Raw genomic sequence first — 24628 nt, forward strand, 5'->3', positions numbered from 1 at the left:
ATTGGCCAGATTTGTCTCTGACTTGCTGGCAGTAAAGGATAATCGTAAAGTTCCCAGGTTCTAAAACCCATTGAAAATATCTTTTCTGATTTAAGATGTCGCATCAAGGCCAGTCTCTGATGTTCGTTTACTGTAATATAGGGCAGCTTCCAGCATAGCTTCTCTAGTTCTATTTTACATTTTTCTACCGGTTCAGTTCCTGATGATGATGATGATGATCGGTTGGTTATGTAGCAGTTTTCATCATGCCTGCTTCTAACGAACACTAGTTCTAGCTTCACGTTCATTACAATCTTTATTATTATCTTCATTAGAATCCAAGCAAAGATGACAAAGGAACACATAGGTTGAAGCACACCTCAGCTGATGTTACATTTAGCGTATCATTTTGTGGATAGCACCATCCCCAGTTATCTAAAAACTGGGAACCTCCCTTGATCGAAACCAAATTTTTCCGTGTTGAAGTAATTTCAGGATTTTTCTCGTGATCAATTTCAACTCCACTCAGTTCGTATCGTATTTCATCGAACAAGAATGCAAACATATTGTTAGTTAATTTTGATATCGTGGGAACTGCTGAAGGACCCTTCTTTAGAAATCTTCCTTCAACGTATAACAGACTTTGACTAGGTAGAGTATATAAATCTTGATGTTGCAGACTAATACGTATTTCATCTCCTGGCTGAAGATTCGTGCATGAATAGGGATGATGAGAATGAAATTCAATCCCTTCAACTGAATTGTCAAACGTTGCCGTTTCTTCCAAATTTAATATTTCCATGTTGATGGCAAAACGTAATATCCTGCAGTTTGAAGAAATCTGATATTACTCACAGTCAACGATCTGCACTCTTCTACGGCTTTCACTGGAATGATACTTTTCCTCTCTGCAGCTGTGCCTTTATATACTTTTTTAAAGTCCAACCCCATTGATGTATAGTGATTAAATGAAAATTTCTGTAGGTTAGTTCCCTTTATATAAGATCTAGCAGGTATAGTGAACAAAGCTAGCCGCAATTGCTTGATTCAACTTTTTGAAATATTCTTCTATTCGCTGAAATCCGACAACCTTTCATATAGCGGACGAAGTCAGTAGGTGGTTTTTCTCCGCTACTATCAAAGAACAGAACGTATTCTCCTCTTTTCTTGTAACAAACCCAGTGTGAACCTCTACCATCACTGGTGTCCAAATTGAAGATGCCACATTCAGTTTTCCACGGATTACTAGGAAATTCATCGACCATAAACACGCCTCTAAAACGGCGTAGTTTATGAAGTTTCGCTAATCTTAGCAAGTCGAAATTGTTCAGTCTTCGACGTGGAAGAGTCGATAATATCTGCTTAGCTTTTGGTCCCAACTGTGGGGTGTTTCCGCCGATTTTCTTAGGTGTTGGTATGACTCTCTTCTTTTTCTTCTTATCTGTAGTGCGTCTCATGTTCTACTGATACATATGTAGAGGTGACAAGCGTTATATATTTAAATGTTTGATACCAACCCATGAATTATGAGAACTATCGAAACCTAGCCACTGTACCAGAGCTTTATTACTTTTCCGTTTAACAACCCTTTGAACAAGGTAACAATCTGGATGTTTTACAAGCTGCAATTCTTCTTGATAGAATCCGCCGGCAATCGCTTCGCCTCGATCATCTTTGAGTTGATATGTGACAGATACGGTTTTCCGCACTTCAGCTACAGTAGATATTTCTGTAGACCATAACGGTTGATAATCTTTAACAAACTGTGCTTTATACTTCGATATTCTTACATAATCTCCAACTCTGAACTTGACAGCATTTTTTGGACTGATTTTCTTTGAATAAATATCTTGTAGTAGATTTGTTTCAATTTTAATTCCGTGTACGGATGCCGGGGCCATCTTGATAGTGCTGTATTTTGTTTTATTATATTTGTCCACCAATATCTGCAGTATTGAGAGCCAATTTTAGTTTCCTTGTAAACTAAATTGTTTCCACATTGCTGACTTTAGTGTGCGATTGAATCTCTCTATTATTGATGCCTTTAGATTACTAAAAGTTGAATAATGCATGAGGTTTTGAAACACTTTATTATAAAACTCTTTCTCATTGTCTGTTTGTAGATTTTGCGGCTTTCTCTCTGAAAATATTTTTTTCAAAACCGTGACACACAGCAGATGCAATTTTATTCTTTATTGGCACTACCCATGCATATTTAGAAATACAATCTATTACAGTGACCAAATACTTGTAACCTTTATTTGAACCAGCATAAGGAATCATTTCAACCAAATCTGCTTGCCATAAATCATCAATCCCTTTGAGAAGCACTGATCTTTTAAAAACTCTTCTTGCTGGTTTGTGCAATTCCTGTACGATCTGTTCCTTAATGGATCCCATGACGTACTGCAAATCTATTTGACTCTACTACACTATTATACCTCCTTCTCTAAGTTGTTCTTCAATTCGTCGAATTTCACTCTTTCCTTTTTTAGAGCCAATTAAGTCTCTTAGTCGCTTAACAAGTACGTTTGGATCGACAACACCAGTACCTTTTTTTATTTTAAACAAATTTGAAATAACTTTATTGTACTTTGGATATGTTTTAAGTTGTATCATACTTCCAGTAGGACTGTGTCCCTCAAAATGTGCATTTGTCTGCATCAAAATTTGTGTATAATTGTCATAGTCACTTTTGTTGACCAGAGATAGATTGGGATTTTTTGTAAATAACAATTCAAAGAGTCCTAGCGTACCATGATAGGTATCTTCACCTACAGTGAGAACATCTTCATTTATTGAAATCACCGTATCACCGATGGTAAACTTACGACCGTATCCAAATCCTTAACGTCATTGTTCACAAGTTTTATTACATACTTGGAGGATATATTTCCAACTTCTTTCAAATATTTTTGCAACATTTCTTCACCTTGAGAAGTTTGAACTGCTTCTCTCACCTCCTGTAGTGGGGTTTTTGGCTGATCATCCTGCTCATCCGACTTCAGAAATGACGAATCTTCCCAGACTTCTTCAAGATGTCGATTAAATATCTTCAAAGGACACGGTTTTGGCGTCTTATCTTGTGGTGATAATTGTTTTATAGAACATTTAGAAATTTTCAAAGGAATATGTGGAGTTTCTTCTTCCTCCTTTGAATTTTACAATGAACACTGGAGGGGATGTGTTCAACAATTCCGTGCTTATTCACTAATCTTTCCATTGAAATTAATAAAGGCTGATACTTCAATTTCAAATATTCATCAGTTTCTTCTCGATTTCTCTTTAATAAATTACACTTTTGTTGAATCGCCTTCCTCGTCCCAATTATTTCACGCGTTAATTGAGCACTTGTTGACTCTTCCATGTCTAACTAAAGAATAATCCTATGACAACTCGTCATGGTATTATGTAGGCTTCGAATCCCTTTCGGTACCTTCCGTCATTAATCTGTCTATCTTTATCTAGCACTAAAAATCCGTACCTGTCATCTTTCCAGCACCACTGACAGACTTTTCTAAACGTTTGAAATGACATGTCTGAGTTGACATGATCATCGTAAATTCGCCTCAAATTTAATTCATCTTGTCTAAAGAGTATTAGAAAGTTAGCATTTTCTCTAATTAAATGTTTGGGAACTCTAGTATAACTCTGGCTAAGATAAAATATGTCAACCCTATTGTGGCGCCCCATGCAGAAATAAGTGTTGCTTTACCTAGCACAAGATGGAAAATGACAAGAATAGCTCTTCCGGCTCTCCTTTTATACTTTCCGCGTAATATAGAAATTGGATGGCCATACATCATCGGAGAGTTGAAGCATATAAAAACGAAGTTTGGAGTTGCATTGGTCGCTACATTAAAGAACTATGGCAACTCCTTCAGAATATTCCTCCCAACACACTTAGCTGATAATAATAACGTCACTTATCCTACTCCTATAAGTAATTTATTAGTGGTTCAAAGTTTCTTCACTTCGACAGAAAGATTTAATTGATAAAGATGATAATCGAGACCAATATCGGTGTTTATGTTTTAGGTATTGCCTGTTCAAAATGCAATCCTTAGGAAATTAAATGATGCTTTGTTGATATCTACTGAGGAAACTAAAAGAGAAAGTATTAAAAGATAAGAGAGATTAAAAAGTCCTACATGGTAACAGATCTATTTATCTCTCAGTTTGTTTATGTTTTAAGGATTATACAAATTCAAAGTCCCTTGTTTACATTTATCGAAGAGATTAGAAGATAAAGGTCTACATATCAGTGTTTATATTTTAGGTTTAACCAGTTCAAATTATTCACATTTTTTACACTAAAAGATTAAAAACAGAGGGAATAAGGGTCAAAGTCGAAATTATTAAAAGATAAGAGAGATTAAAAAGTCCTACTTAGTAACAGATCTATTTATCTCTAAGTTTGTGTATGGCGAGAATCATAATAAAATGGTAACGAACGAAAAGAAAAGTACCGCGACACACTTGAAAACAAAAATGGCGGCTAACGAAAAGAATAGGATCGCTAGACCCTCATAATAAAATGACGGCTAACGAAAAGAAGAAGACCGCGAGACCCTCGTAATAAAATGGCGCCGATAAAAAACAATAACGCGATGAACGAAAAGAAGAGGATCACCAGACCCTCTTAATAAACTGGTGGCGTTAAAAAAAACAACGACAAAATGGTGGCTGGGTGCACGCCACTAAACTCGTAAGGTGTGATATGGCGCTGAACGAAAAGAAAACGGCCGCGAGACCCTCATAATAAAATGATGACAATCAAAAAAGAAAATGGAGGCTGGGTACACTCAGCCTCTGCCAAACCCATAAGTCACGTGATCAATATGGCGCTGAAGGAAAAAGAAAAAGGTCGCGAGACCCTCATCATAAAATGGTTGCTATCTAAAACAAAATGGCAGCCGGGTACACTCAGCCTCTGCCAAAAACCGTATATATCTCAAACAGCATTAAAAACAAATGGCGGCCGGGCACACTCAGCCCCTGTCAATATGGCGCTGAACGAAAAGAAAATGGTTGCGAGACCCTCCTAATGAAATGGTCGCGATCAAAAAACAAAATAGCGGCCGGGCACACTCATCCTCTGCCGATATGGCGCTGAACAAAAAGAAAATGGTCGCTAGACCCTCCTAATGAAATGGTTGCCATAAAAAAACAAAATGGTTGCTGGGTACACTCAGCCTCTTCCAAACCCATAAGTCACGTGATCAATATGGCGCTGAACTAAATGAAACAGGTCGCGAGACCCTCATAATAAAATTGGCGACGATCAAAAAACCAAATGGCGTCCGGGTAGACTCAGCATCTTCCAAAACCAGTAAGCCTCTCAAACAGTATAAAAACAAAATGGCGGTCGGGCACACTCACCCACTGATTGTAGTATAAAAGTGGATACCTGATGGTGGCAGTCACGTGACTTAAAGCATAAAAAACAAAATGGTGGTTTGGCACACTCAGCCCCTGGTGGCAGTCACGTGACTTAAAAGAGGGCTTGGCATACTGATCACGTGAGTGGTTAAGGTTATGTTGAACTAAATTTGAACTTAAATCCCCCCACCATGGGGTCACGTGACCAAATACTAGCCTTCGATTGGCTGGCTAATGATCACGTGACTGGTCACGTGACGGACCACGTGAGTGGTTAAGGGTGGGTCGAGCCGAATATTTGAATTCAAATCTCCCGCGATAGGTCACGTGACCAAAATACTGTCTTCTGATTGGCGACTCACGGAAGTGCACCAGCTCGCCCATATTCTCACTACTATTAGGAGAGAGAGAGTAGGCCACAAGATCGATCGTTCGTGGAAAGCGCGCAGAAGCTAATGGCAGAGCACCAACCGCATACCAGGGAACTATAGCATGAATAGTGACCGCAGCAGTCTGTCTATCATCCGAGTGGATGGAGTGAGGCGCCTGATTGATACAGGGAGTTCGCACACCATCCTATGTCGGGAAGCATTGGAGAAGCTGCATGAGGATAAAAGGGTACACTTCAGGTGTCATTACCAATAAGTCACCCTGAGTGGGCCATGTAGCGTAGAGGGAGAGGTGGAGATTTTTTTGAGTAAAAGTAAAAGTAATGGGGAGTGGAGGTGTTCCTAGAGCGGTCATATGTTATCCCGTTTGTCCATCCCGGTCCCTTTACCTCCATTCGGGATTCCTCCTACCGAGCGCTGGCGTCGATCATATCCTGCGCACATTCTATGAATGTGCACTCTCTGATCAGGTCCTCTCTCTTTCCAGTCTCCTTGGCCAACTGTTTCTTCAAAATCATATCAAGGAATTCCACCCTTCCCTGCACTACCTCCACGCTCATTGTCTCCCTTAATTTCTCCGTGATGCGAGTAAATCGGGCGAGGAACTCTCCAACATACTACCTACTAGATTCCCGGAGTTTTCTCGTCTCTCTGAACAACAAAGATTGCACTATGCACAGACCATTGAGAAAATAAAGAAAAGGTAAGTTTTTGTATTATAAACAATAGGTCATAGAATAGGAGCTAGAAATATTTACCTTTAGGATTAAAGAGTATTAAGGAATAAAAATTTATGAGAAGAAAATTGATTAATTTGTAGCGAGAGGGAGCAAGCGGTTAGACCACAACTCACCAGAGCGCTGGACCTCGAGCCTCACCTAAGCTCTCAAACTTACATATTACTTTATTTTGTAAATACACATTGCCATTTTTATATATTAATAATGTCTATAGCTAACACTTAAAATGTCAATAGAATGATTAATAAACGAAACCAAAACAATGCACGAAACTATCTCAAGCAGACATGTACCGACCGCTTCTCGGTCACAGCCGCATGTACTAAGCCTATAAATAAAGGGGCTCTAAATCCCCAATTTGATCTAAGATCCACTTCCTTCCAAGGCCTAGTCCTAGCACTGGTGGTGTACGAACACTCTACTTGAGATAGAGAAGTTCATTGCCAATCGACTCTCACAAGAGTTATTTTAATGTACGCATACCTAAGATGATGGCCTATTTCCTCTCCTTCTCTCCAGCAATCTTAGTCCGTCCGCTTCATCTCGGCAACTAAGATTGTAACCTGATCCTTAACGATTACACTGGTCCGTCCGCTTCATCTCGGCAACCAGTGTAGTTGATCCTGTCTCTCCCCGGCTCTAGTCCGTCCGCTTCATCTCGGCAACTAGAGCTGCACCTAGCCTTATCAGCTTACTGGTCCGTCCGCTTCATCTCTGCAACTAGAGCTGCACCTAGCCTTATCAGCTTACTGGTCCATCCGCTTCATCTCTGCTACTAGTAAGCTGGCTCCTATCTTGACAGTTCTAGTCCATCCGCTTCATCTCGGAAACTAGTAAGCTGGCTCCTATCTTGACATTTCTAGTCCGTCCGCTTCATCTCGGCAACTAGAACTGTTACTCTACCTCAGACTCTCTCTTACCTAGACCTCCTTTACCTGCGTCAGTGCCCAGGGCTCATCCTCTGGCACGGTCGTTCCTAACTTACTATTGAATACGCCTTGTCGAGGGCCTTCTGTAATGTGAATATCAGGTTGGAGAACCGCCTAAGACTAGACAACCCCGACAAATTAAGTGAGCAGTCAAGTAAGCCTCCGACCAACACTTAGCACATTTTTTGACGAAATATTTCTTATTTTGAGGTCCAATAGATACCACTGGCATTGTAGATGTAGGTGAGGAATAGAACGGATTTTCGAGGAAGATTTTTTAGAATATGGGATGTAATTAGGTCATAACTTGGAGCTTTGCGGGTAGGTAAATTCTGAATGATGTTGGATATTTCTGAAGGATGAAATGCTTTAGGAGGAAGGGTCATTTGGAGTGGAATGTTTAATTCTTCTTCAATGTATTCGATGTGGGTTGGATTAAGAATGTCATGGTGTGGGTCAAATGTTTTTGAAAGGTGCTGACCGAATACCTGAGTTTTTTCATCGTCCGATTTAGTCCATGTTTTTGATTCAGTAAGAAGAGGGTGATTAAAATGTTTGAAGTTAATGAGCTTCTTAGTGGCCGTCCATAAGGATTTGTCAGTAATCATGAGGTTTTGAGTTAAGTTAGTTAAATTTTGTATTTTAAATTTTTTAAGTTCTGTTTTGAGTTTTTTTGTTAATGTAGTATAATATGTTTTATCTGTGGGGTATCTAGTCCTGTGCCACTTCGCTCTTGCTCTGCGTTTTTCCTTTAATAAGAAGCGAATGTGCTGTGGCAAGTTAGTACGCATAGTATTAATAATTTTATTGGTCGTCGTGTTGTCGTGTATGCAAATTCTTATAGAGTCTGTGAAGTTTTTTATTGTTTCGTCAGTGTCATGTTTAGTTTTAAGTGGAGTTTTTAAGTCAAGTTTGTTTTCCAAATCATTACGAAATTTGTCCCAGTCAACTCGTCCTTTAATCAATGAGGGAGGAGAGGGCTTAGGAACGAAGCTCGAATGTAAGGAAAGGATAACTGGACTGTGGTCTGAGGAAAGGTCATCTATAGATTCGATGATGGTCCGGGAACAGGAAATTTGGGAGGTGATAAATATGTCTAGGATATCTGGTCGTTTCTTGAGAGATGTAGACCAATAAGTAAGGCTCATGGGCGTGAGGATAGAATAACTATTGGAGGTAGTGACTCTGGAAAGGATATTACCACGGGTATTGGATGTACGACATCCCAATCGTTGATGTTTGGCATTATAGTCTCCTCCAGCAATGAAGCGCGATCCGAAGGATCGGAATAAAGAGTCAAGGTGATTGTAGGAAATGGAATTACCAGGGGGACAGTATACAGCTGATAATGTTAAGTGGAAAGGACGAGTTGAAATTATTACAGAGGTTGCTTGGATAGCGTCAGTTGGAGTGGAAGGAATGAGGGAATGGGGTAGGGATTTATGAATAAGGATGCAAGACCCGGTGTGTGAAGTGTTGTCTGGGTGGTCTGATCTGTAAGTAATGAAGTCACAAGATGTAGAAATGTGACAGTTGAGTAAAGTGAGTTTCTGTCAACCGGCCAATATCTATGTGCTTGTTGTGGAGAAATATATCGAGTTCGTCACGGTGGTTATGTAGTCCATTAGCGTTCCACAAAAGGATAACTAGGGGCTTTGCGCTCATCGTGGAAAATTGAAAGGAATTTCGGTCAGGATTCTAGTGAGGAGGGTGATTAGCGGTTTTATGGTATTTTGGAGATCCAACAGGAAGAATGACAGGATTGAGGTTATATCGGTTGGATTGTAGTTGAGATGTGGATGAGGCTGTGACTCAGGGGCTGGGTAGTTTGTATGAGTCGGAGCAGTGGGTGTTGGGTGAACCCGTCGTGAGGTATAGGGTACAGGATCTATTTTAACAGGTAATTGGGGTGGGTTGTTTACTTGCAGAGTAGGATGAGAAGGAGCTCGATGTGGATGTTCCTGGGGGTAATTTTACCTTTAAAGGAAGATTATGGGAAGGAACAAGCGAACGAGGAGTTTGAGAATGAGAGGTCTGGGGATAAGAATGGGAGGCCTGAGGCGTCTGACGTCGAGATTGCTGGTTTCTTGTGACTACAGAGTATGGTTGCGGTCTTCTGTATTCCTGACGATGATGATCTGAGACGGTTGAGACTGAAGGTTGTTGCTGGTTATGTTGAGATTGATTTTTCTGTAATTTAGGAAAACTGGCTAAATTCCCAACTTCAGGAGGTACTTGTGTGCGATTCTTATCATCTAGAGTTTTTAATGCTCTATTGTGGGTCCGTTGCTTGTATAAGTTTTTTAGATACTGAAAATTTAATTTTCGTTTCAAACTCATCTTTCGGTCGGATTATTTTTGTGGCTTGGGGCTGATACAATTTTAGGTTTTTGGAGAAATATATTAGAACAATATTTTCCCTCCTATCGTCATAGCATTTGGTAAGGTTGTTGATATGTTGTGACAGTTCACCATCAAGCCTATTACCATTGTAGATCACCATTTACAATTAATGTGACAGTTAAACGTGACTTTCTGTCTACTGACATTGCTTGTACTGTCAACGATCTCGCCAACACCAGTACGACATTACAGACAAACAGTAGCAGTTACAACGTCGTTACCGATTCTCGAAGAGTGAGCAAAGTGGCAGGTATTTGTTGGTTATAACGGGTATTTTCAAGGCGCTGAGCGGGTATTTTTTGGTCGGCAGATTCGGCAGCACTGGATTTCCCACTGAGAAGGGGAAAAAGTAAAGTATTAGTGATTGCACTTAATTATTTTTATACTTGCCAAAGCCTGATCCTGCTGACACAGTGAATCTGAAGTCTTCACCGTCTTTTCTACCTACCATCTCATATCTGTAATTAGGGAGCATGTAGTATGGACTTTCTGAGATTTTTAAATCATTTCAGTACAGTGCCATTTGAAAATAAAAAAAAACACTACCCTTTTCCTCATTTCACTACCTGTTTAAACAATTTTTATTCAATTTCTCCAAACACTTATAAAAACATTATAATAACTGGTACTGTGCATTAAGAATTTAATAGTGTTTGAACTGTGAAATTGGTGATATACTTCCTTGTTTCTGTTTAAGATTGTAACCAAGCGTAGGTTGCAATCTGTTAACAGTGTTTAGTAGATTTTGAAATTGTATGTTTTATGTGATGGAAAGTAAGTGCTGTCAATCATTTAGAAAAAAAGGAGAAAAAAATAGTTTAAATTATTACATTCTCGAAATGGTGTAAAATGTTTACAGTTGTTTTTGTGAAAATGAAATAACTTCGAAACGTAAGTTTTCTGATTCTGCTTCTAATATCGGCTGAAAACTATTATTATTTTACCCATTTTCACTATTTATTCACCATATTAATTTACTGCCTGTTCTCTGCTATCTATTAAGGATTGTTATATGTTATTGGATTTTGAATAACTCATTAGTTTATATCTTTATCATTGGAAGGTGTATTGTCTTTGCTGTAACAGTTTATTTTCTAAGGAGCAATTGATCATTTTGTCATTTCTGTTTTTGGTTATAAATCATACCCTAGCTACAAGTTTTACTTCATATTTTTTTTCATATTGTCTTTAATTAAATTGTTTTTACTTGTTATCTTAGGCCAATTAAACCATGTTTTGATCAAGCTAGGGTTTGTATGAAATGTTAAATGACTACCAATTTTCCTACTTTACTTTTTTTTCTCTCTAAAATTCAGAAATTAATGTAGATGTTCTGTTGACTAGCTACTAAGTGTTATTATATTTTAAAGGCCTAGATGATCTCAGATTTTTAAAATTTAATTTTTTGGCAGGCACTTGAGTACATTTTAATATCGATCAACTATCCATTATTTACATTCACCGAGATATATCCAATAAACAAATCATAAGTTTGTGTTTATGACAATAAACCATAGGATTCCATTTGCCCTAGTTATTAATATGTAAAATTCATTAATTGACAGGGAAAAAGTTTTTTCTGTGGTCGTAATAAAGCTGTATCCCTTTTCATATTTACTTCTTCATTCTTCTTAGTTATTTTTCTTCTTGAATTGTGTTTACATGACCTCACCTGATCCCACATTGGGAAAATTATTTTTTCTTAATTTCTTCTGCCCAAATCTATTTCTGGACTTACATTTCTCAGTTCAATGTGGTGTGTAAGAAATTGTTTTTAGCAGCATATCTCTATACAGTTTTAGATAATAATGATATAATCTGGTACCTTAAACTATTGAATAGGCATCAGTAGCTAGAATAGTGATTTACAATATTTGGGAGATCTGTTTTCTAATTATTGACTACCAAATTCCCCAGTTATAAATACCCCGTGTCAGATACTAGTACCACTCATTATTTTAAAATTCTAAATCAACTACTGCTTTTATATTCTAAAATGATTAAAAGTGTTGTAAACAAAAATTAAAAGGTATTTCCAATTATAGATAGTGTTGTCAATAATTTGGAAAATAGGTTTCTCTGTGAGACAGTTATTAAAATAACCATTTCTTATTGAATATCTATTATTCCAGATAAAAAACATAATAAATGCTCATTTTAAGATATCACAAACTAGAAAAATAAGAAAGATACCCAGAAAATATTAAATTAAGTTTATAATTCTCAAAAAGTCTGTTTAATTGGTGCTCAGCACTAGTTTTCCTATATATTTACAAAATTAGTGGAGTAATGTACCATTTTTTATCTTTTTAAATCAAATGAGACCACTCCCATGATGATAGCAACATTGATTTAAATACTGTTACTGATTTTAGGGAAATCGCGTTGTTATTTAAAAATTTTAGATTTGTCCACTTCTAATATAGTTTTGTATCAACTTTTTCACGTTTCAACGTTTTATATCAATTGATAACACTCTAATTGTAGTACATATTTCATTGTTAGTAGAAACCTCTAGCACTTTATTCTATGAATTGAAAGTTTTTATTGAGAGTTTGCATCAAAGGTTTGCGTTGAAAACATGAAAAGGAATTACAAAGATGAGATGTTATAACTTAAAGAATATATCAGTATTTTTAGTGAGTGGTAATTGTAAACTGAGGATACCAGCAAAAGAAACCCTGAAAACAAACAAATGCTTTAGTATTCCAAAAGGCAATGGGAAGCATTTGTTTCTCGCCACTGAATACTGTATTATCATCATTTGCTGCAGTTGCAGAAATTAATACATTAAACTGCTTTAAATAACTATCCATTAGTCACTAGTCAGGGAAGTTGCTTCAAAAATATGTGTGGTGAAATTTTAAATTTCTCTACAAAAAATTTCCCTAAACCATGCTCTCCCCCTGAACATGTTTTGAAACTTAACCTCAAACGTTAATTTTCTATTTTATCAAATAGCGTTTATAAGTTATTTCTAGTATAATAATTTCTTTAAGTACAATGTTTTATCACAATTTCCTAGTTTCAAATAGTCTCTCAAATTTTAGATTTCTCAACTTTTTAGGTTTTCTAAGTATTGGAGAGAGTGATGTTCTCTTTCCACCATTCCCCATAACGAAGCCCCTTATACTTGTTGCAATTGCTTTTTTATATACCAGTTTTGCTTGTATGTATTTTCAAGATTACTAGCTGTCTGCGAGATTCTGTATTTAAATTTTTGTAATTAAAAATTAAATAATTGACTACAAATTTGCAAAAAGGAAGTACCTATTTTCAATTTTGCTGTAAGGGAGATGGTGAAGGTGAAGGTCTTTTTTAAAAATCGGAGAAAGAGAAAGAGTTGTGGTAACAGCTGACTAACCTTTCCCCTCCTCGACTAGCATTATCTGTAAGCAAACAGTATGAATCAAGTCTCCTTATGAGGGATGTGGTGCTGTTTTATTATTACCTTGGATAATAAAGATTATAAATACTGAAGGGTGAATTAATTACATAAATTACCACTTGAAGAGAGAATAGTATTTTATGACAATTTACAAGTCATAACTTTTAAATAAACTAACTGATTTCAAAGATGATACTCACATTTGGAAAAGTAAAGTATACCAATAAAATAAGTGTTTAAAATTTATTTTCGAGCCATACTGGAATAGCTGTTTAAAAATAAAAAAACAGTTATTGCTTTTAAATTTCACATTCCTGCACTATATTTGTGAAGTAAAAGAAAATTGTAAAACCATAGGATAGGCAAGAAAGTAATTTTGGTTTGCACCAGTAGACAGTGTTATGTCAGTTTCATTATTCTTTGTCAACGTTATAATTTTTTTCTTTTAAGGTTTGTTATTCTTTCATTGATTATATTTTCATAAATATGAGAAAGTGGCTAAGAATCAGAAAGAGATATGTCAAATTTATGGTGTTGATTGTTTAACAGACTACATGTGTCAGAATTGGTTTAAATAATTTCAGGCTGGAGATTCTTCAGTGAAAGATGTTTTGGTCAATCTTCTGAAGTTGGCAATGAAAAAATGTAAGCCATACTTAAACTAGTAACATAATTTTGCAAATGATAGCAAAACAGTTAAATCTATCATACAAAACAATTGAAAATCATATAAGACTTGTTGAACCTGTTAAGAAGCCCAGTATTTGGGTTCCTGATAAATCAAACATAATTCCTCCAACACAACAAATCAATATTTGTGATACACATTTCAAACGTGATGTTTAGACTCTTTTTTGAGATGAATTATCACTGGTGATGGAAAATAGATCTTCTACGGTAACGTTAATATAAAATCATGGTTCAAGCATGGTGAACAAGCCCAAATCATATTTAAAGTTGAATTACATCTGAAAAATATTATGCTGTCAATAAAGTGGGACTTCAAAGGGGTTATGTGTTTTGAGCTACTTCCAACCATCTAAATGATTAACTCATGTTTACTGCTAATAGTTTATGATATTGGAGGAAGCAATTAAAGAAAATTTCCAGTTGCCAAATCGCAAAGGAATAATGTTTCACCATGACAGTATGAGACTTCACATATCTTTAGCAACGTGTGCAAAATTAATCGAGCTTGGTTGGGACGTGATGTCACATCCCCCGTATAGCTCCAACCTTGCACCATTGGATTATCATTTAGTTTGAAGTTTACAAAAATTTATAAATGGTTAACATTTCAGTAAAATAACGATGATCTCAAATTGCACTTGGTTGAATTTTTTGCTGATAAGGACCATGATGTTCAGTGAGTGCAGGATCATGAAGGTACCAGAAAGTTGGAAAAATGTCATTGTACAGAATAGAAGATATTTGATCAAATAAAGTTCATTTGTTGTATAGAAAATATTGAGTTTTATTTCAAACTAAAAAAACAAAAATAAAATTAAAAACACTTTCACAAGTTACCACCAACGGTTTTTTTTTCTTTCACTGAAACTAAGTTAGTTTATTGTTAAAAACTTTATTTTGGTTGTTTGTTTTTTTTGGTGGGATTCATCTTTAATTAATAAATGCCAATCAAAATGGTTTTTCCTCAATGATTTTGGTTGATATTTATTATGTTTACTTTAATGCGGGCTTATCATTGAAAGTTATTCAAAAACCCTCTGTACTTCAGTTCCATTTTCTTAATACATAAAAAATAATTGGTAGGTTCTATGTAATCAATAATTCTTTGATATTTTATGCCTATTGAATCTTTTTATCAGATAGGCTTGATTATTAGTAATAACACTTGCATTTTCTAAACAAAATATCATTTGTCTTAACTTTTCTTTTTCTTATTTATTATGTAATAGTTTATAAATAATATTTTGTCTTTCCAGAAACATATCGGATTTGATTTACACATGGGCATAATTTCATCCGTATCTTGAAAAATAATGTAGCTGTAAGTTAATTTTCATTTTATTATATTTATTTTTGTTGAATATGTTCTGTCATTTCATGGGAAGAAAAAGAATAAAAAAAAAAGTTTATTGTGATTAATAGATTCATAATCATTAAAATTATTTGTTGTAATTGCACATTAATTTCAATTATAGAATTTTAATGTCAGAGCATTGTATATTATATATTTATTTTATGGCCGAATAAAATATTTAATTTTTGTTGTGGAATTGAAAATTCTTTTGTTAGGGTTTTATTTTTTACCTTTTGCCTAGTTGATTTAGTATTACATTCCAAATTTTAATGAATGAATGGTAGTTTACATAAAACATGTTGATTATTGATTGATTACGGATATTGTTACCTAATTTGAGCTTAACATGATGGTGAGACCCATCCCTCACTTTTTTTTTTTGTATAGTGGTCTCCAATAGGCCTATTATGCACCATTTTAGATCTTAAGATCATTTTTTACTCATTTTTTTTTTTAGTATTTATAAAATAAAAATCAGCTATCAATGTGTGATTATATAAATGTTTACTGTATATTTTCATATTATATTTCATCAGCTTACTATCATAATCTCCATGGTTTAGATTTTGACCCAGTATTTATTAACTTCTGTTTACTACCACAATATCTTTATTTTTAATCTTCGATTTGTAAGGTTTTTTAATTTTAATTAAATTTTTAAATTTGCAAAAAAATAGGAAAGATATCAGGAAAGCATTGTTTAATTATTTTAACAGGGATTTGGTAAGGACCATAGTTATTGGTTCTGGATTTTAGGACAGAGGAGAGTAGGTCTTCAGGAGAAATATCCATGAAAAAGAACTTTTTGTCCAGAGAAACTGAATAATAAGTATATGATTTGGAATTCACTATAGATAGGTTTTTAATAATTTTCCATTGAGACTTAAGATCAGGAGCTTGTGATAAGAAGTATGGAAAAATTTAAAAAGCCTAAAAGTCTTCTGGCTGCATTCCTTCTTTTCATCATCTCTCTGATTTCTGAATTGATCCAGGGGGCCGAGGAACATTTGAAAGTAGAGGTCTCTTGGGGTGCATGGTAATTTTGGAAAGTACTGAGGTTAGTGGAAAGGCATTCTACCATTTCATTGGTGGAGGAAGAAGAATATATAGGTTTGAGGGATTGGGATAGTGAATCAAGATAAATATTAAGTTTATCAGGTGTTAGGGAGTCGTTGTTCTGCCAGATTTGTTTAGAAATTGGAATATTATAGGAAATTTGGATGAGATCATGATTTGAGAGAAAAGAAACTGGAGTCTGAGAGGAGGATAATAACAAGGTATGATTCATCAGGAGATTCAAAGGATAGATTAGAATTTTAAATTACTAGTGAGGTGTAGATGGTTGACCGTAGATTAGTGATTGGAGAAGTTTGTCGGGGGGGGGGGTCAGCAAAGAGCAACATAAATAAACAAAACCATATTTATTTATTTTATGCCTAAATAAACAAAACCATATTTATTTTATGCCACAATATTTATTTATTTATTTTATTTGGCATAAAATAAATAAATATGGTTTTGTTTATTTATGTTGTTCTTTGCTGACCGCACCCCCCGACAAACTTCTCCAATTTAAATTACTAGGTTTGAAAATATATATATATATATATATATATATATTGTAATAAGTTAAAAAATATTAAAAATAAAATTAAAAGAATTTTAATCGTTTTTAAACCTTTTTTCAAATATGAAAGATAACTTGGGTTCAAATTAAGAACTTTAAATACTAAATGGATAATAAATTTTATTCTAATTTAATAATATAAAAAGACTCTTAATCTCAGGGCGTATTGTTGCTAGGCAATCAGAATACAAACACTTTTATTATTAACTTAATTAAATTAATATCTCTGTTACAATTTGATTTAAATTTATTTATAACCAAACTAACCAAGTTCACAATCTTCTTTGTTTCTATTGTTCTTGTCCTTGTGTCCAAAATGGCTTCCTCTTGACAGAAATTGATGAGGACCTCCTCATCCTGAAGACATCATTTCTCTTCGGCGCCCCAGACACGAATGATTCTCCTCCAAAAACCAAACCTGCCTTGAGGTTACATGTAAACATCAATTTTCGTACAACAGTTAGGGATTTTTCCAAATGATTTACTTTCTGAATATTATTCTTTAGCACTATTTCTTGATTTCTATTTTTCCTTTAATTTACTGTATTTTCAATTATGAGGGGATGAGTTAAAATAGTTTTTTATGATATTTGAATCTGCTCAACATGGCCTTGATTCACGAATCACGAAGTTATTACAAACAATGAAACTTGGTTAGCTTGCTTTTTGGATAAACAAAACAAATGAATATTAAAATGATACATAAAATAAAACATATTAAAAACCCTTTATACATCAAAATATACTATTTACTCAAAAAGAGCATATTACAATATATATATAACACTGCTTAAAAAAGTAAATAGGAAAGAAGATAAAAATAAAAAATATAAATTTTTTTTTAAAATTTACTTATTGACATTTACTATTACGACATTTACATAAAAATACATATAGTAAATATGATGCTAGATTATTATTGTATGATACAGGGTTGTAGAGAAACTACCCAATGGTAGCACTTATAAATATTTATAAAATAAATTTTTATCCAGAAAATATGAGAAATAATCAAATAACCACTATAACTCACAGGTTTTGTTTGAATTATGACTTACAAAGTCAGTATTTTACACAAAAAGTATTTCAATATTAAACAAAAGAAGAGAAATTACTTATTATTCATGTTCATACTAATTTTTTGTATAATGTATGGTTTTTGTGCAATAATCTGGTCCAATAGAGCAATGGTGGTTTTAATTTTTTTAACTATGGTGGTGTTAAAGAAGGTCTTAAAGTTGGAAGTTCTATTGTAATTGTTTTTTAGTGGCTTATTCTTTATTGTGATTCAAAAAGGCTTGAAGTTAAAAGTTCTGGTGTAATTGAATTTAGTTCAAAAAGTCAGGTGTGCTGGAGAAGAACTAGTGCTCAGAAAATTAAGAGCACCTTCAAAGATAGAACATATAATACTGATCTAACCCAGTGAAAATATGGTAAAAATCCCAGTTTTTCATTTTTGGGAGGGTGGAAATGTATAGTAGTACATCCTTTATATTAAGTGAGTAAATGTTTGTCAAAACTGTACTTTTAAAAGTTTTGTTTTCCCAGTTGGCATTTTATTAATAATTTTTTATTAACTATGTTATATTACTTTTTTAAGATACAGGTATACTATTTTCCTAAATGTTTTTAAAGACATAAGTATATTATATTTCACAGATAAAATTTGTAACTAGCCTTCTTGATAGTCAATCAATTAATAAATATTGTAAATAAACTTTTTTTTTAATATATGTAAATGATTGACCGTATTTTTCAAATTATGAAGAAGAGGTTGGGGGTACATTCAAAAGGAAACAAACAGTAGTTAACAGTTATTAATTTTCAATGTTTCGCCCCACTTTGTAGAGCTTCATCTGAGCTAAAAAGGTACAAAAACTATTAAAAATATTTGACATTGTTGGATAATAAGATACAAAAAAAAAATCTTTTGTATCTTATTATTATACAATGTCAAAATATTCTTAGTTGTTTTTGTATCTTTTTAGCCCTGACGAAGCTCTACAAAGTGGAGTGAAACATTGGCAAATAATTAGTTGTTAACTATTTTTTGTTTCATTTTGACTGCACCCCCAACCATCTTCTTTATAATAATATTTTGTTTGCTTTTCACATTCTTTATTTTTTTTTAACTTCCCTATTTGAGGATGGGTAAGGATTTTTATATAAGGGGGGGAAAGTCAGGTAATTTGACTGACCGACTGTTGTAGACATCCTGTATATGTAAGGTATAAAAAAGTAGCAGTTGTCAGGAAGTTTTAGAAAAAATTTGGAATTTTCAAATGAATTCCTGAAAAGTCGAGAATTTCAATTTACTACAGACAACATGGTATTGGCGCAAAAGTTTATAGAGTTTCATTCCTCTATTGTAAATTAGCATATAAAGTAATTTTACATGCTTTAATTTAATGGCAAAGACATCTCTGTTGTTTATTTTCTTATAATTAACTCCTTTAAGGACAAATATATATGCAAGGTCTTTATGACCATTTAACTACAGGCATGATACAGAAATAAAAGTTGAATCAATGCTTGAAATCCCTTCCTCAATTACTCAAAAATCACAAAATTCTTGAAAAATAATAAGCATTGACAATACAATAAGCAAAATATTGAGACAAACGTTAAAAATGTATTGGTTATGATTGGTGAAAATTGGTTATTAATTTTTGTCGTATTAATCGTGTATTTTTATATACCAATTTAAATAGAATGTGCTGCTTGTTTCAGATTTCCTATATATTGTTAACTCTTTATGGTGTTCTAAGATATGGGCTCTTTCAACGAGGCTTTATTTGAACAGAAATTATTATACTTAAAGGACACTCATGACAGTATTGCAAACTTGTCGTCTTGGTGTTTATCACATCAAGAACATCATGGAAAAATTGTATCTACTTGGTTGAATGTTCTAAAGAGAGGTATAGTGTTATAATATGATACTATGTGTTCATAGTGTTATATTATTTATATGTAGTCTTTACATCATGGTAATTAGTTATCTCTAATACAAGACCTTTTATTGGATCAAAATATGATAATTATTTCAATTAAATTAAATTAGTATTTAAAAATTAGTCCTGGCATAGTTAGTGTTATATTTTTTATGAAGAGAATATTATAATTTTAAAAAATCTGGGATTGTGTCCCCATCTCACAACTTTCACTTACCACCCTAGTTTGAATTGAAATCATCACTGGTTTCTTCTTCATTCTCCCCATTTGAATGGTCAAGTTAGAATAAAGTCTGTGGTACAGTGATGAAATCCTCCAGGGTCACAGAACAGCTTGGTTACCTAGTCAGTCAGTTCAAACCATCTTTGCTGCTGTTGTCCTTGAGTATACATGTTTGGAGAATGTGTTAGATTTTCTGCTCGCCTCTTCCACATTTACATAGAGGAGTTGGACCAATTTTAATTTTTTTGTAGAGGTGTGAGTTAATCCCATTATATCCAGTTCTAAGCCATAAAATCAAATTTGTTCATTCCTTGAAACTAAGTAGTATAGATCCTTGGGTTTGAAGTTGATGTTGATTTTTCCATTTCTGCTGTACCACTGCTTTTTTAATAGTTTTAGCTTCCTCCAGTCTAGAAATTGTGGGGATTTAGGGTAGTTGGAGCCCTCCTTCAAAAGTTTATCAGTTAGTTCATTCCCAGTTATTTTACAGTGCCCAGTGATCCACTACAGCACAGTGCAACTTGTTCATAGATAGTGGCGAGGTGTTTCAACTCAGTGGTATGCAATGTCATCCCCGTTTTCTCCTAGGACTTAGGCTCTTAAGAATCAAAGCAACATCGGTTAGAAATACAATTTTTGATTTCTGAGGGCTTTTTAGGTCTATTAGAATCCTAGTTGCTTCCATTAATGATTCTTACTCAGTTCTATAGTTTGTTGAGTTGAACCCGTGGCAGTTGCTTTCTGTAGTGTTAAAGAATCTGCCAGGACATACCCACACTGGGAGTCATCTACTGCCTCCTTTATTTCGTGCTGGATTTCTTCTAACTGAAGCTGAAGTTCAGCTTTTATTTATAGAATGTGTTTTGTGGAGGAAGCTTTGTCATTTTATGTGATTCTGTATCCTTTGACTTACACAATCCTTTAGTGAGTGGTTAGGAATACATTTTGATTTTATGTTTAAATTGAGCATTTTTATATCCCTTCTATCCTCCAGTCTGAGTAGGCTTGTTATGGACTTCATTTTATTTATTGGAGTGGATCTCAAGTTATTATCGTTAGTCCCTGATTTTGAACAACAGAGACTTTTTGGAAATTGGAGTTTACTGCAACTCCTCAACTTGTTATTCCATACTCTAACTTCAGCCTGATATATCCTGTATAAAGGGATTTTAGAGTCTTATGATTTGCTCCTCAATTTGAGCCAGGTTAGATCCTCATATAGGGGCAGCGGTAGCAGCGTGGCAACGCACCAGTCTACCAACCCAAAGGTTGTCAGATCGAGTCCCGGTCCCACCCAGACTTTTTCAAGAATGAAATAATAGAAAACTCATTCACAACCTCCCCCCAGGCATTTGTGAGGCCCGTAGAACTTCAGTTGTAGATAGAACCATGAGGAATTCCATTTTTAATATGTTTGACTCTGTTGTACATTTCTTTAGAGTGTACTCATGATTTTTACGTCAGGAAATTGTGAATCCATGTTTGTGCCTTTAACTTTTATTCCCATGATTGCCATTTTGTGGACCAGGCCCTTTGTCCAAAATCGGTCTAAAGTTTTTACATACCTATTAAAATAGCATGGGTATGTTCCTGATTTTGGAAACCACCTTCAATTTCTTGAGTAATATAAGCAACCTGTTCTTCTGTAGATCAGTAATTTCTAAATTGTGGTTTAACTGCTTAGTGCTGATAACATCCCTAATCCAGTTAGTGTAAATATTGTATTAAAACAAGTGATGCATTTAATCAGTGTAAATATTGTAATAAAACAAGTGATGCATTTAATCAAGATCTGTAAGTTTATTCTTTTCCAAGAACCAGGTTAATCTCTTATTGTATACATCGGGACCTGTCTGTTTCTTACGTCATGATACATAAATGACGTTTTGTCTTTTTATTCTATCATTTTTACAGTGAAAACAGAACATCGTCTGTTACTTTTTTATCTGGCTAATGATGTTATTCAGTATAGTAAACGGAAATCACTTCCTTTTACGGACTCATTTGCTCCAGCCCTTCAAAAAGCTACAACAATGGTCAGGTTGGTATTTTACATTTAAAATCATTTTGTAATTTATCATGTGAATGTACGTAAAATATTACATTTCATTTTAAATATAATCTTGTTTTCATACCCAATAATTATTAATTTTGTCATATTTAGCCTCCTAGTTACTTCCTTAATATTCTCTGTAGCAACACTGAGTACCTGATAACCTCCCTAATCCAGTTAGTGTAAATATTGGAATAAAACAAGTGATGCATTCTAATTGTAATGTTCTCAAATTACAAGGTTAATTAATAATTTTTTAACTCACATATCCACTATAAGAAACATGTGTTTATTTTTTATGTTTGTTCCAATACAGATTTACTTAACCTAATTGTAAAATTAAAACAACAATCTTAACTACTAAAGGCCCTATTCTAACTTATCCTAATTATATCTATGTACTTATTACTAACTTATAACCTAACCTACAATTAAAATACATACGATTGATATCTATGTCCCAAGGTTTAATACTTGCACTCAGCTGGTCGTGGCAAAGAGAGAGAAAGGTCACTGCTCAATCCACAGTTTTTAAACATAACTCAGCTCACAGAGAAAACCAAAAAATACACTAGCTTTACATCAATGTCCATTCCTCACAAAAACAAACGACGACGACCATATGATTTTTCTCTCCCTCCCTGCCCGATACCTCCCGCGCATGCGCCGCCATCACCAATTCTCTCACAATTCGTCTATTACATATGCTCCCCTTTTTTGAAAAGTGGAGTTACATGAAACTTCACTTTATTCTCCTTATTCTTCCACTAACCCGTAGTTCCCTCACTACTCCACTCCTTCCATGTATGTCTTGTCCAATCTCCCGGATCTGCCTGGCTGGTATAAGTTGACACTACATTATCTTCATCCTCTCTCTTTCTCTCTCTTTGCAATGTATCCGTGATAAACACAATCCGTGATAAACAACAAAAATGCAGTTCTTTGCATTCACATCTTAAAACTACTTTAGTACATTACATTAAATATCACTTTTGTGGATATGTGAGATTGGAATTTAGATACTATTGCTTTGTGGAGCAGATTATATTACTCCTTACTCTACTTCGTAACTGATATGGTGACCTAACATTTTCCCTACCTTCATCTTCGGACTCGGGGCACCAGTTTGGGTCATGAACATTGTTATCGATGTCAAGTCACAGCCTTTTCTGCTGATTCGTTGGCTCTTTGGTGAACTTCAGACAGCCTAATTTTTAGTGCTGAAATATAATCATTCATCTGCCCTGGGAATGTATTTTGAGACAAATTAAATGGAAACGGAATCTCAAAGGCACGACCATACAATAAATAATAGGGTGAATACTCTGTTGAAGAATGAGGTGTTGCTCTGTAGGCTGCCAGAGCAAAGGGAACCCATTGATCCCAATCGGCTGCATCCTTACGCACTAGGTGCGCCAGAGAGTCCCACAGCGTCCGATGGAAACGTTCCACCATTCCATTTCCAGCCGGATGGTAGGCCGTAGTCTGGACCTTGTTTATCCCTAATATTCTACATGTCTCCTTAAATAATTCCGACATGAAACTCGTTCCTCTGTCAGTTAGAACTTTCTTGGGGGCTCCATGCCTCAAAACAATATGCTTGACAAATGCTTCTGCTACTTCATTTGCCGCTTGTTGCTTTAACGGCACTGCCTCTGCATATCTCGTGAAATTATCAATAAATGTTAAGAGATACTGGTTTCCATTTGTGCTTGGACCAAATGGACCTGCTATATCTAGTGATACTAGCTCGAAGGGGTAGGTCCCTTCTAACGGTGGGCCCAGTGGAACCAGCAAGCCTCTTGGGCTCTTTCTCGTGTTACAAGATTGGCACTTTCGAACATATGTTGCTACATCATTTCGTAAGCCGGGCCAGTAGAATCTATCCTGAATTCGTGCGAATCTCCCCTGGGTGACACGCCCACAAGGAATCGTGATTTTCCTTAATAATAAAAAGTCGTAATGAAACTGGAACCATTATCTTCAATGTATCAGTATTAGACGTATCGTCCACCCAATACCATAAACCTTGGTTACCTTTCAAAACTTTTTCCGGGTATTTTCTGATAATATTGCGGCACCAAACATCTTCTTCTTGCTCCTTCACGAAAGATCTTTCGTCGAGAAACTTCGAATTTATTGTACCCACTCCTCTACTGAGGCCATCGGCATTTTGGTGACGTACTCCAGGCCTATGAACAACGTCGTAATTATACTCCATTAGCCGTAGCGTCCTCCGCGCCAGCCGAGCAGAAGGATCTCTCAAATGTATCATCCATTTCAGGGCTGCATGATCCGTTACTAGAGTGAATTTCCTTCCCAGTAAATAGCACCTGAATTGAGCGGTGGCCCATACTACTGCCAGTAACTCTCTTTCAGTAGCAGAGTAGTTATGCTCGGCATTATTAAGTTGACGGCTGGCATACGCCACTGGTCTCTCATAACCTTCCCTCATCTGAGAAAGTACCGCTCCTAATGCTACACCCGAAGCGTCTGTTGATAGTATAAAGGGATCAT

The 24628-nt window shown here is 35.0% G+C and overlaps 2 protein-coding genes across 6 annotated transcripts in view; one reads left to right on the forward strand and one right to left on the reverse strand.

Moving 5' to 3' along the window:
- Window positions 1-310: 310 nt before the first annotated feature.
- LOC136796891 (uncharacterized) lies at window positions 311-781 on the reverse strand. Its single transcript, XM_067051933.1, has one exon. The coding sequence runs from the start codon at window positions 779-781 to the stop codon at window positions 311-313; it is 471 nt and encodes a 156-aa protein (XP_066908034.1).
- Window positions 782-10530: 9749 nt separating this feature from the next.
- LOC106687467 (uncharacterized) overlaps window positions 10531-24628 on the forward strand; it is a 75052-nt gene continuing 60954 nt past the window's right edge. For 3 of the 5 annotated variants that reach the window (XM_067051934.1, XM_067051937.1, XM_067051938.1), the window contains exons 1-4: window positions 10531-10713; window positions 15157-15221; window positions 19612-19802; window positions 21973-22099. In XM_067051934.1, coding sequence (XP_066908035.1) covers window positions 19652-19802; window positions 21973-22099 — 278 coding nt within the window. In that variant the 5' untranslated portion in view covers window positions 10531-10713; window positions 15157-15221; window positions 19612-19651. The remainder of the gene's footprint in view (window positions 10714-15156; window positions 15222-19611; window positions 19803-21972; window positions 22100-24628) is intronic. The other 2 variants (XM_067051936.1, XM_067051935.1) reach the window with 2 other exon arrangements.

The sequence above is a fragment of the Halyomorpha halys genome, unplaced genomic scaffold (assembly GCF_000696795.3).
Source record: "Halyomorpha halys isolate HHAL.00 unplaced genomic scaffold, Hhal_1.1 Scaffold966.1, whole genome shotgun sequence".
In the NCBI taxonomy this organism is placed as follows: Eukaryota; Metazoa; Arthropoda; class Insecta; order Hemiptera; family Pentatomidae; genus Halyomorpha; species Halyomorpha halys.